Below are 12930 nucleotides of genomic sequence, written 5' to 3'. Positions count from 1 at the left end.
CAGGAGGAAATTGTTTCACATACAAGCAAACTGCACCATGCTAAGCTTCATAATGGCAATCAATATTTGATTGTGTTACACTCGTGAAAAGTCAGCCCGCAGGTGTTTCTCACACTCAATAAAGGGCACTGACCTTTCCAAATAATGTACAACTATTGGGTCTGAAAGAATTGACTGAACAAAAACCCCTCACTTTCTGTTTTATTACTCAAAAAGATTTGGTATGAATACTAGGACACCATGGTCATCTGAAAAGGGTGAAGACGTTCAACTACAGGAGTTTCTCACTCTTAAAACTAATCTTCCTTAGAAATTTGGTGGAAGGACAATGCAGAGACGGGACAAATTAGGGTCATCAAAAGGCTGACTCACTTCCTCTGGTCTTTCCAAGCATCATATCCTTTGCTTCATTAATTTTTGAGGCAAGGTAATGGCTGCCACCTGCATCAGGGTGATTTGCAACCATCACCTTCCTATGTGCTTCCTTGACCTTATCTGCTGGAGTGCTTTCCCTGTTCAAAAGTTTAAAAAATAAATTAATAAATAATAGGTGAAATACAGGGTGAATTAAGGAAAAAATATATCAAACTTGGGAAGTGGAGTGTGGTTTGGCAGGCAGGAGGGGTAGGAGAATGTCATTAAAGAGGTATACAAGGAGTAAAACAGGTAGAAGGAAAAAAAACAGAGAATTTGCACTATTTCATCAGTCATGGTTAAAAAAGACAAGGAAAGAAAAAAATGTGAAACACCAGTGGCAGTGACTAAGCAATATGTAGCAACTCAAGTAAAGAATACATTCTGCATCCTTAGAACATCATTTCATTGATAAGCAAGAAGATGAAAAACATTTTCAAGCTCTGCTGACTTGAATTCAAATCTGTGGTACTAACTCCAGAGATCTCACTCACTCATCCAGGAGATGTGCTTCATGTTTAGAAGCAAATCAAGTTAGGCCCTTCCATTCCTGGCCTTCATTCCAACCAGCAGGAAGGTTCAATGGAGTCAATGTGGGATCAAAAAATATATTTCTAGCTTCATTAGTTTTTCTAGTAGATATTGCCTGGCCATATTCCTCTCCAACAAAATGGCAGCTTCTTAATCACGACAATACTACTCTGTAGAAGCAGACATGTATCTCATATTGTAGAGTTTTACAAGTCAAACATAGAGAATGGAAATTATCATCTTTGACCTTCTACACATATCCCCAGTAAATACATGCAGAACAATCAAAAACCAGTAATGGGTTGAGTTTAAGTCAAACCCACCCAAACTGAAAATAGAAATTTTTTAGAGCAATTTATTAAGAATATTTAGCGTTAATAATCAAAAGTAAAGAAACTTCCAGTGACTTAGTTACATCCTCATGATGATGGGCATTTGCTAGAGATCAAATCATGGTGCATCCTGCTCTTGACAATACAAATCAAGTTGGTTTTCAGATTGATCAAGTTCAGGAACCTACCTGACCAACAAAATTACATTTTGGCTGAATCTAAGTAACTAAATGCAACCAGTTAACGAAATGGCTCTACTAAAGGAGGTTCGTCTTTACAACCTCTTCATTTTTACAGGTGTCTCTGTTAAGTGTAAGAAAACCGCATTGTTAGATGTAGATGCATATGAGAGAAATACAGGGGGAATACCTTGGAGTCTTTTCCAGTCTTTTAAAAGAAGATATTGATATATTCATAGTTTTGAAACGTCTTGTTTTATAGATTCCTAGATCAAAAACATAAAACCAGAACCTATAGCTAAACAGAACTCTCACCCTGAAAGATTTTTTTGAAAGAACCACACCCTGTGCATCCCACTCATCATTCAGAAATTTCATATACTACTCCCCCCCAAAGAAAGAGCTCATCCCAAAAATTAATTTGATTTTTTCAAATCATTAACAAACCAAGCAAAACCCAAACCAACTTGACTTTTAGGAACATAAGATGCTTGGCATAACTCATGGTTGAGATGTTTCAGAGAATTTAATAGGCCATGGCTGTAGATGGCTATAATCAATTGACCCTCCAACCCAATATGCAACTTGCACTGTTCAGTCCTTTTTGTAGCAACATATTAATAGGCCTAGCATTATCCTTTCTTTATAGGAAGACCTATCCTCATCCCCTTGCTGTAGTAATCTTAACATTTTCTAACACCAAGCCTCTTATTTTTACTCTATTTTCCAATAAATTTAACATCAAGTTTTCTGACCAAAAAAATAAAAAAATATAACATCAAGTTTTGTATTAGGCTGCTGACAGACAAATAAATATAAATAACAAGCATGCAACGTCCAAAAGGTAGAACTTTGTCACAAGTGTTTCATAATTCTACCAATGCCAACATAATTCTCTTATTCATTACCACTTAAAAATGCAAGATGTCGTGGCCACCTAACACAGGAAAAGAACAAAACTTGTATTATCAGTTTTATCATAGAAAATAGTGGTTGTTGCAGGTATGGTCGGTACCCCAAGTTTTGGGTCTCATAAAAAATAAAAAATAAAAAAGTAATCAAACTCATATGTCAGTAGAAAATATCAAGGTACCTGATTCCAAGAATAAGAGCTGCTTCCCTCCTTGTCATTGTGGGCTGGAAACCACCTTCATAAAACTTGCGTAATGTAGGTGGTCTTGCCTTGAATGCTTGCCAAGCCTGAATTCCATATCTACCAGCAAGAGCAGCAGCAGCAACTGCAAGTCCTGCTACCAATGGTGTACCCTGGACCAAATTTCAGATTTGGACTTCATTACTTTGGGGTATGGGTTACTGATGCACCAAAAATGTGCAAGTTGCAGTCATCAAGCAAAGAAGTGTAGTACCAATTTTAAATTATAAATCGATGAACAACATGTTCCCTATACAAGAATGACAAACTTATACCAAATCACTGTTTCAACATCATTGTCACCTTTTTTGCTAACCAAGTAGTCTAGTTTGTGGATTTGTAGATGCCTTTGATCTTATACTTCCAAGAATTATGTGTGGCTGCACTCACAAGGGGATTGAAGAAAGTGGAGGAACAGAACCTTGAGACTTGAATTTCGAAAAGTGCAACAGGGATGCAAAGAGGAGGAAACATGGGTTGAGAACAGGGCATAAGGATGTTTGTCATCCTAGGCATCCACATGATCATCGCAGTGCAGGTTTGGATTGTTGAAGGATAAAACAAATTGGTGCTGCCCAGACCGACTATATTTTTTGGATCCTTCTTAGCCAAGGGAACTTCAGATAATCTCAAAATGGATTAATGTTCCAAGGAGGTTACTGGAGCAGGTTGGACCTCAAGTGTGGCCAGTACTTGAGGTCCACAGCAAAGATAGCACAGTACGGTGAAGTGGGACATGGAAAAGGAAGGGGGTGGGCAGAAAGAGTTGTATATTGCATGTCCCTTGTCTAATTATCACTGAACTGCACTCTATACTTTGTTTTTCTGATGCCAATCTCAAATTAAGGGTGGCTTAGTTCCAAGGCAAGTGAGTAGAATATTCGTGTTAACCTGATATACATTACCAGCATATATCTTAACAGTTTAAACTTTTAGGAAAGTCAGTAGCTTAGCATGATAAAACTAGAAGTTTTGAGTTTGGGTCCATCTATCCATCTACTGTTGTCAATTTGCCTCTCAACAGATGGGTATGGGGTTGGACATACCAGTACGTGAGGGGATTAACCTAAGCCTCAATACATTGTGAGCTGATATTCTAACTCAAGGCTTTTCAAAATTTAATAACTTAACATGATATTAACTAGAGGTCTCAAGTTTGAGTTTTACTGTCCCCATCATTTATCTACTAATACTGTTGACTTGTCTCTCCATTTGTGGGTATGAGGCTGCATGTACCAACACTAGAGGTAGGTATTAGCCTACTATACATTATGAGACTCATATCCTAACAACTTAAACTTTCTGGTGGTAGATAAACATGGTATAAGAGTGAACCCTTTCAACTAATATTGTCCTCATCTATTTATCAACTACACCTATTGGTTTATCTCTCCATGTGTGGCTATGGGATTGCATGTAAAGGAGAACATTGACTTAGTGTGCATTGTGGGTCCAAATCCTAACCACTTTTAAGTTTTTAGATCAAGTTTGTAGCTTGATAATAAGAAATTGATTGTAGTTGTTGTATCACAGTTTTTGATGAAAGAATAAGAGGATAAGAGAGCTTTAAGACGATACATAATTGACCAATAGCAATTGTGGACCCAACCACATGTAGAAAAGTACTAAATGAGAAGAATTTGATGGAATAAAGTGGATATTTAGAAAATAAATTCTATCATAAATTAACAATCCATTTGCCATAGATGGAGTATGAATGTCTAATGAGGAAAGTGTGAGAAGAGTTTACATAAAAGGGGAAGTAGGAACAAATTAGTCTGAAACAAACATTGTCCTCTATCCACCTTATGGACAAGATAGGATCACAAATTTTCTTTACATATACCCCAATGCCTGGATGAGAGTTATTCACACAAGAAGATTGAAAGTTAATGAAATGATTCTATAGGAAGGGCTGATCAAATAAGTATGGGTAGAACAAAATAGCTCGTATGAAAAGCTGCAACATATAAGTCAACTTTAGATGGCTTGGGTTTTGCATTGCTGATCAAGCCAAGGCTCAGTTTAAAAAAGCCATTTGACAAAAAGGAGATACAACATAATGATGGTGTTAGATGGTGATAAGGTACCAAGAGAGATGGTTTGACTCCGGCACCTTATCAGATAAGCAGAGATATTGTTGAGGATAATGAAAGCATTGATGAAATATAAAAAACAGATCAAGTTTTCAACATTATCTTTTTTTGTCATAGGTAAACTTTTTTTAATCCTTTCTGGGACTTGAGCCTTAATCTCCTACATCCTGACTTGGAAAAAAAAATCCCTTTACCAAACCCAAAACTCCTCTCAGTGAATAATGTCCTAACATACCCCGAATAAAACAATATGGAAAGCTCATCCTGCTCCAGAGCAGTCTCCTCTAAAATCAGAAAAACCACTAATTTCTCAGGCCAAAGAAGTGGCAGATAATGGCTCATTCTGCTTCTAAAATTAAGATTTAAGGATTATATGCTGCAAATCCAAGATGGAGTTATAATAATTGATTTAAGAGCTATTGAAAGAGACTTAACAACTTTTCCTTTTAATATGATGAAATCATCAAAGTATACCTCATCATCATTCTTGATACTTTAAAATTCCAAATCCAACTTCTTCAAGCCATATTAGGGATATAAAGTCTCTGGGTGCTAAGATATGTGGGCTCAATAGCAACAATACATTTAAGAGAACATGAATTCATGTAGCAACAACATTCGCGTCTATCCTTCTAACTGAAAGATCAATATGAACCTAAACACAATTAACCACGAACCTAACTTGCCAATTGAATCCCATGTACCCATTCCTTTATTTTGACCTGTGCACCAAGTAACACCAATGAAAGTGATATTTCTGATAAATCAAGAAACAATGGTACCAGGATTTTCCTTTCCTTTTCTAATTCGGACTCAATACAATTCCTTATCCATATTTGCAAGAGACTGCAACACTTAATAAACTTAATCAATGACTATGCTACTACCTCCAACTCAAGTGATATTGCTTATCCTAATTGCATGTCTGCCACACTTAATCAACCTGATTAATGACATCCTCGGTAAAGGAAACAAGATTTAAGCTCAACTGCTTCAAAAATTCCCAGAAAATTTTAAGCTCTTCCATAAATATGCAGCCCCAGCACACCATAGCAATCATTCTACCATGTTACGGGTAAAAGCATTCAAGTTTCTCGAGAGAAATGTTGACATAAAGACTTTGGGCTCAAAAGAAAGAAAGCAAAATAAATACAATAAAATTATTTATCATTTGGAAGCGGCCTAGCAAAAGTCCCTACTGGATTAAGCGCAATCCAACTCTTAAGCTTCATTAATGCAATATTTTCATTGTCTGAATTTGAAAACATAAAACAATAAGATTCAGTTCTATTTTCCTTCCTTTTCATATGTTCTCTTAACAACCAAACAACCCTAGAAAGCAACAAGACAGAGAAAAGGAATGCCGAATAAATAACTTATAGACTCCGTTTGGTTGCTAAGAAAATGTAAGGGAAAAAAATGCAAATCTTGAACCTTATTAACAGGCAAAAAAAAAAAAAGAGGAAAGATACAAAGAAAGAAAGGCCCGATGAATTGAGTCCGTCGAGCTAAGAAAAAACAAAACAACAATACGAAAACATAAGGGCCCTCATCTTGTTTTCTTCCCCTTTCCCAGCTATTCCTCGGCAACCAAACAGCGCAGAAACCAAAACCCTAAAATCAATCGGAGATAATGAAACACTCACCATTCCGACTATAGCTTGAGGCCCAAGATATACCGATGCAGATTCGCGGGCTTTATATGATTTTGGTTTGATTTTCACGACTACGATTCTCAACACGCGCCGTAGGGTTTCGTTGCGTTCAACTAAAAGTGGAGTAAATAATACAAAGGTAATAGGAATCACTTATTAGAGTGCATGACCAGCTATTATTTATTTATTTATTATTATTATTATTATTATTATTATTTATAACCGAAAAATATAGGAGTTAGGACTGTCCAGGAGAACCGTGCTGAGACCCCATAACAAGCATCGAATAAATTCAGAGTTAGGATTCAAACTCATGATCATATGTCACTTATTAAGATCACACTTTCTAGTCTTCGTTTTAACCAACTAGACTATATGATGAATGACCAACTATAATTTATAATTTAATATATTTTTTAATGTTAATTCCATTCTAAATTTCTAATTAATTAAATACAACCTATTTTTATAAAAATAAATAGAATATTAGTACCTAAAGAAACAATATAGCTTGTGAATGTGCAAATCTTGATAATTAGGTTCAAATATTTTAAATTATTTAAATTATAATCATTGAAATTTCCATGGATGTGATAATTTGACATTTTCTTCGAATTATATTCATGGGTGGTATGATAAGTACCCAAAAAGTTACTTTATCCTTGAACACGAATATAAGATATCATGATATGTTTTTTTCATTCTTTTTTGTATTCAAGTCCTATTTATTTATATTTTTCATACCTTAATCTTATCTGTTTATTTATATTTATGGAAACATAGAGTCAGGTGAATGAACACGTAACCATCTAGTTCCCAAGGGCATCTCCACTCCTGGAAGAAAGGCATATGGTCGAGCGGATTCTGCCATGCTCAAAATGATGGTGGTTGAGAATTTGTGGGCAGATGAAAGTTTTGCTTGAATTTATAGGCACAAGAAATCTCGACTGCAGGAAGGAAAAAAGTATATTCAAATTCAATATACCTCGAGACACAGATTAAATCTCATTTTGGATCCGGTGAATGAGCCATAAAGATTGAGGAGAGTGGCAAACTGTAAACAAACCATAAATAAGAAATTGAATATCCATTACAATATTACAACAAAGTGTGTTTCTTGCATACAAAGGAATAAAGAAATGAGACAGAAGGACCAAGTGTTGCTTCTGCAGAGAATAATGACCGAGGAAGAACTGGGTTTTCTAAAATGATTCACCAACTATCACAATCTTTTAAGACCCGAATAAATAGCAAAAGGAGACAGGATGTTTACCCAAGCAGTAAATAAAAGCTTTTGACATGTAAGTTGAAGACCCATCCACAAATTAAATAGATTTTCTCTTTTATTCGTTCCTTGCTTTATGCCCATGTAGCTGCTTTCTCTGTAACTCCCTTCCATCAGAGATTAACTAACTGTCCCCCCTCCATTGCTCACAATGCCCTCTGTAAGGGAACTGCTCTCCACCCTTGGTGGACCTGAATGTCGCCTTGGCCTGGCCGGTGAAGCTGGAAAAGAAAGCCGTTTCTTTGCGATTCCTGATGAGCCCTTTTCCGGTGTCCCATTATTCTCCAACCCCAATGGGCTTTGCAATCGTGACTTGGCCTTAGCTGACTTGGTGGGTGCCATGTAACTTGGAACCGCTGGGGAGCTTGCCAGACTCTCATCATCTCCCACTGATGACCCTGCAATGCTATGCCTCCGAAACCGCTCCGACTGAATGCTGACCATGCTCTTTGTGTCATCATCCTGACCCCACAGATTCCCCCTTGGGCTTGCTGCAGGCTTAAATTTTCCAGCTGCCGATGAGGAAGAAACTGCCTTGGAAGGGGGGGTAGAAGGGGACTGGCGGGCAGGAGGATGGTATGGTTTTTGGCTTGCAGTTGGTGAAGGCTTACTGGAATCCAGCAGGTGGCGAGCATAAGCTTTGGTGATTTCTCCTCCAGTGATGCTGCGGCTTCCACTTTTTATGGATAATTGGTCGTTATTGAGTTCTTTATCTGTTGTGCTGCGGCTCTCCCATGGCCGGGCCGCCATCCATCGTTCCAACCAGCTCCAACCCCAATGGGGGTTGCTTGGATCCATGAACAATAGGTTTGTGGACTTTGAAGAATTCTTCCACGCTTGCTGTAGGACCAATTCCATCAGGGATTAATCAAGAATTTGCAATAATAAAACATGTGTCTACATGAGTGCACCACTGGTATTTGATTTTCTTTCCATTTCATACCAAGATAACTGGAAGATCCAACCAGTGAGTTCTTGATCCTAAAAATGGATAATGGGCAGGAAACAGTATTGATGAATAGGATACCTGATGAGAAAATGCATAAGCCAGTGCCCTTTCTCTTCTCATTGCTGCCCCTTGCTTGTTTAATAGGCCTGCTTCAATTTGTTCTTTTGATTGTAGGCTGTCATCCCATTCCTCCCCCATCTGTTACAATTTCAAAAACAATAATTTTCTGAAGAAAGGCAGAAAGCTGAAAAACCACCTAGGATAACTGGCTTTGTTCAAGAATCTCTCACAGAAGCAATTAGCTTAATCATGTTTCCCTAGATGAATTTATCTATCTTGACAGCAATCCAAATATGGAGAAGCTATTTGGGAAACTAAACTTCAGAATGAAGGCTTCTCTAATTGTCCTATTGAGGGGAACTGAGTTCACATTGGAATGAAATCCTGCATGCATCTTTCCATTCTAAAATTTTGAACTCCCTCTTGCAGTCTAGTTTTCCCAAAATAAAAATAAAAATCAGATGAGTCCAATGTCAACCTAACTGACTGCATCTCAGTTCCCCAAACAGCCCTTAAGACATTATGTATGTGGAAAAAAGCTCATACAACTTGATAAATTGAACCATTAAGTCATTTATAAAACACAAATGCATCTCAGAAGTTGACTGACAAACAATCCAGATGATGAAAAAAACCTCCAAGATAATAGGGCAATTGTAAGAGTTAGAAAAGAGAACTAGAAGAGACCTTCAACTGCTCAAACTCTTTTGCCTGTTTCTGTAGGAGTTGTCTCTGGAGAGCCTGATTCTCCTCAGACATCCTGATCCTCCTATAACAGATCTGAGACTGCACACGAGCAAGAGTTTGCATGCACCGTAGAGTGTTTGCAGCTTGGCGTTTAACAGCGGTCCCTTGTATCAGTGATTGCAACCTGACCAGCCCTCTTAAAGCCCGTAATGCCCTCCTTGCCTGAGGAAAATGAAGATCAATAACACAATTATAATTCCACTCATGCTCATAGATTAGTATCTAATTTTTTCTTTTAAGCATGAAAAAAAATAGGCACCGTGATGCATCAAGAAATATTTTGAATATGACAATAGCACCAAAAAAAATCAACATTATCCAACCTTCAACTAGCTAACCCCTTCAACCTTTGCTTTATTTCTACACATACAAACAACTCTCACTATAAAAGGGTATGTCTGGATGCCAACAATTGATTCTCCTCATTGAAAGTATCCTCAAAATTATTTAACTTTACAACTTGGTTGGCTGTAGGACGTGCATTTTCATTACAGATTGCAATACCCCCAACTGAAAATTAGAGTAGAAGTTAATAATTTCCACACAGAGTTTCATGTCTGGAAATTGGTTTGCTTGGTTGGCATTTCTGACTAGATCTACACCTAAGATTCTAACATATGGCATGGCCGAATTGATAAGTAGAATAAAGCATCAATCTATGTGTGAAACCTCTCATAAGGCCAAAAAGATTCATCAAATCCAACAAACATCCATTAATTTTCCAGTACCTCCGAAATTTTCATAGATGATTTCCTAAAACAAGTAGGACCAGGAAATATCTATAATGATACTCTGAAATATGAATTAATCGGGCACAAGTTAAATAGTGAAAATCTATGGGAAACTCTCTTTTGCTCTGAGTCCACAATTGCCCCAACCACCAGAAATGCTCAGTAGAGTCAATACTAATTTCATTCATCCAGTCTAACATTTTTTAATAAACCCAATTTCATGGATTTCGTTACTGATATCATGCCAAATACAATTACTATAGCAGCTGAATTTTCTATTTCCCCCCAAAACTTTGGTGCAGTTTCTAAGTTTTCAAAAAACCACTGAATATGTTCAATCCAGATTGACTGTTTGAGTGGATATGAGCACCCAATTTGGATTCGAATCAATCAAACTTTTTGCATGAAGACGGTAAATTATTAGATCATCATGGAGGCCCACAAAGAAAAAAAGGAAAGAAAAAGTTGGACATAAGATTTTATCAGCAGCTTAGGGCCTGCTTGGTAACTGTTTTGAAAAACAATTTTTAACTTTTAAGAACAGTTTTCAAAAGTCTGTTTGAAAACTTAAAATGTTTTTAACCTATTTTTAATATTTTTAAATATGTTTTAAACATAACTTTAATGTCTAATGTTTTATTTTTAATCATTGTACATGTTTGTATAATTATTTTTTAAGATAACCCTACAAAAACAAGTGAAAATAACAAAGAAAAACTAAAAGATATTCTTTGAAAATACTGTGTTTTCTCTTTTTAAGAACAGAAAACAAAAAACAATTTTTAGTTGTCAAACGCATTTTCCTGTATTTTGTTCTGGAGAAGAGGAAACTGTTCTAAAAAAACAACTACCAAACAAACCCTTGAGCTTTTAGTCAAGATTTTTGGACCTAATCTTTTAGGACATATCATAAATGCTAGCCAACAAGAAAATTTAGTACCAAATCTTATCATTATTTTGCATGACCGCATTTTATAGCATTTCAAGTCCCAGATATGAAATAGTCCACTTTCAAAACCTAGCAACCTACTATAGGCAATATTTAGACAAATCAAGAATTGATTTTTTAATTATCTCAACCTTTTTAATGAGAAAGTATACGAATCTAGAAAAGTAAATCTAACAAACTTGAATCATAGGAGGGTGACATATTCTTGGGCTCCATTTACTACCGTTAAAGTCTTTCTCTAGACGAAAAGGAGTGATTTCAGAGTGGCTTCAAAGTTCAAACAATAGAAACCATAATACCATACAGGCATTTCTGCTTTCATTAAGAAAAAGTGGCAGAAACAATTTATGCCTGATTTGCTAAAACCTTTTTCTCCTACATTAGCCCAAGACATCATATAATTCATAACATCTATCTAGTAAAGAAGTATACCATATAACCTTGGAATGCTGTTAAATATGAGGTTTCAGTCAAGAATTGATGTTTATTCAAACAAACAAACCCCCAAGGAAAAGCAAATTCAAAAGGGTGCATACCAAATAACCTCGGAATGCTGTTTGAATCTTGATTGCTGCTGCTTCCTCTTTTGCTTTTCCCGTTGACTGAGTCAGAGTGGTGATTTCAACAACCTCCACATCAGTCTCAGGAACATCAAGGGAAGCCATGGTAGTTGTGGCTGCAACAGAGTAAACATGCTTGTGATGTTCATTATCAGGTTCGATTGTTTTCACCTCTTCAGGAGGAGCAAGAGAAGGCCCTGGAACAGTTTCTAAAGAGGAAGGATTAGGATCTGGATATTTGTGCTTCCCAAACCATTTCTTCTTGGATTTATCTGCTCTCTGAAAAAGAGTCATAAAAAAATACACTTAAAAACCATTTAAAATTACAAAAACTTCAAATAACAAAAACAATCACATTGGAATTCCTCCAAACCTGGTCCTTCTTCTCCTTGGGTTCTGGGCTGAGAGCCTTCTTTACGGAAGAAAGCCAGTTCCCTTTCCTCCCCATTTTCTTGTACTCAACCCCACAAAGCTTTAGTTTCAACTACCTGGTGCCAACAAATTCAAAGTTCATAAAATGTCAACTATGTAAAACAGCTTGCCGAAAATAATCAGTGTCATTTTGATTATAGGTTTAATAGAGTCAGTAACGTTGACATCCTGTTTGGTTGTTGAGAAAACTGGGGAAGATAGGAAAAGAAAATTTCGAATTTTCGGTCTATTTTGTTTTAATTCACAAATAATGCAAAAGCTCGCCCCAGATAACTCAAATAGCTAAGCATAATGAACGAAAATACTTCTGAATAATGGATTCTAACGAAAAATCGGAGAAATAAAGTTTCAGTTTCTTCTATTTTTCCATTTCTCAGCAGCCTACGATGGAAAAGAAAGAAAAAAAAAATCCACAATTCAAGGAGTCCAACCCACAAATGGCCAGTTTCCAAAGAAATACTTGCTACCCAGATGCGGAAATTGCATGAATTTCGAGAAAATCAAACACCCATTTCAAAAATGCAGACAAATCTACATAATTGCAATGCAAAATCACTCGACAGCTAAAAATGGAAGGACGAAAAATCTCCACCGACAAAGACAAAGTACCTGCAAAGGAAGATCTGAGGAGAACTTGGTAACTTGGGAATTGGGTCTCCTCCTTCCTTTATCTCCCCAAAGCAAACAAAAAGATTAGAAGTTGTAAAGTTGGAGGCTCTCCTTGTAGCAGAAATACCAGATCTTGCCAACGAGATTTCAATGATCAGAAAATTGAGGAATAACACAGCTGGTTTTGCTAGTGTGATTGACCCCACTTCTTGGGTTTAGCAAATTGGGTCCCACTTATTTAACATCCG

At 36.6% G+C, this 12930-nt stretch overlaps 2 protein-coding genes across 2 annotated transcripts; both read right to left on the bottom strand.

Annotated features, from left to right (window-relative positions):
* Positions 1 to 20: 20 nt before the first annotated feature.
* Positions 21 to 6723, bottom strand: LOC100260197 (mitochondrial import inner membrane translocase subunit TIM14-1). The gene is made up of 3 exons (XM_002279496.5): positions 6352 to 6723; positions 2550 to 2722; positions 21 to 512 (listed from the first exon to the last, which is right to left on the bottom strand). The coding sequence occupies exons 1-3, from the start codon at positions 6352 to 6354 to the stop codon at positions 356 to 358; spliced, it is 333 nt and encodes a 110-aa protein (XP_002279532.1). The 5' UTR covers positions 6355 to 6723; the 3' UTR covers positions 21 to 355.
* Positions 6724 to 7415: 692 nt separating this feature from the next.
* LOC100255106 (protein IQ-DOMAIN 2) lies at positions 7416 to 12930 on the bottom strand. Its single transcript, XM_002279443.4, has 6 exons — positions 12683 to 12930; positions 12015 to 12129; positions 11618 to 11920; positions 9342 to 9563; positions 8673 to 8792; positions 7416 to 8485 (listed from the first exon to the last, which is right to left on the bottom strand). Exons 2-6 carry the CDS (start codon positions 12087 to 12089, stop codon positions 7766 to 7768), a joined length of 1440 nt encoding a protein of 479 aa, XP_002279479.1. The 5' UTR covers positions 12090 to 12129; positions 12683 to 12930; the 3' UTR covers positions 7416 to 7765.

Source organism: Vitis vinifera, chromosome 8 (assembly GCF_030704535.1).
Source record: "Vitis vinifera cultivar Pinot Noir 40024 chromosome 8, ASM3070453v1".
Classification (NCBI taxonomy): domain Eukaryota; kingdom Viridiplantae; phylum Streptophyta; class Magnoliopsida; order Vitales; family Vitaceae; genus Vitis; species Vitis vinifera.
Note: the sequence above shows the minus strand (reverse complement) of the source record. Positions and strands in the feature narration are given on the sequence as shown.

Excerpts from the sequence above, each read along its gene's own strand:
- LOC100255106 (XM_002279443.4), bottom strand. The coding sequence starts at position 12,089 with ATGGGGAGGAAAGGGAACTGGCTTTCTTCCGTAAAGAAGGCTCTCAGC. Across the intron at positions 11,921-12,014 it reads CCAAGGAGAAGAAGGACCAG|AGAGCAGATAAATCCAAGAA; the intron begins GTTTGGAGGAAT and ends ACTCTTTTTCAG. Across the intron at positions 8,486-8,672 it reads CTTATGCATTTTCTCATCAG|CAAGCGTGGAAGAATTCTTC; the intron begins GTATCCTATTCA and ends TTGGTCCTACAG.
- LOC100260197 (XM_002279496.5), bottom strand. Across the intron at positions 513-2,549 it reads GCTCTTATTCTTGGAATCAG|GGAAAGCACTCCAGCAGATA; the intron begins GTACCTTGATAT and ends ACTTTTGAACAG.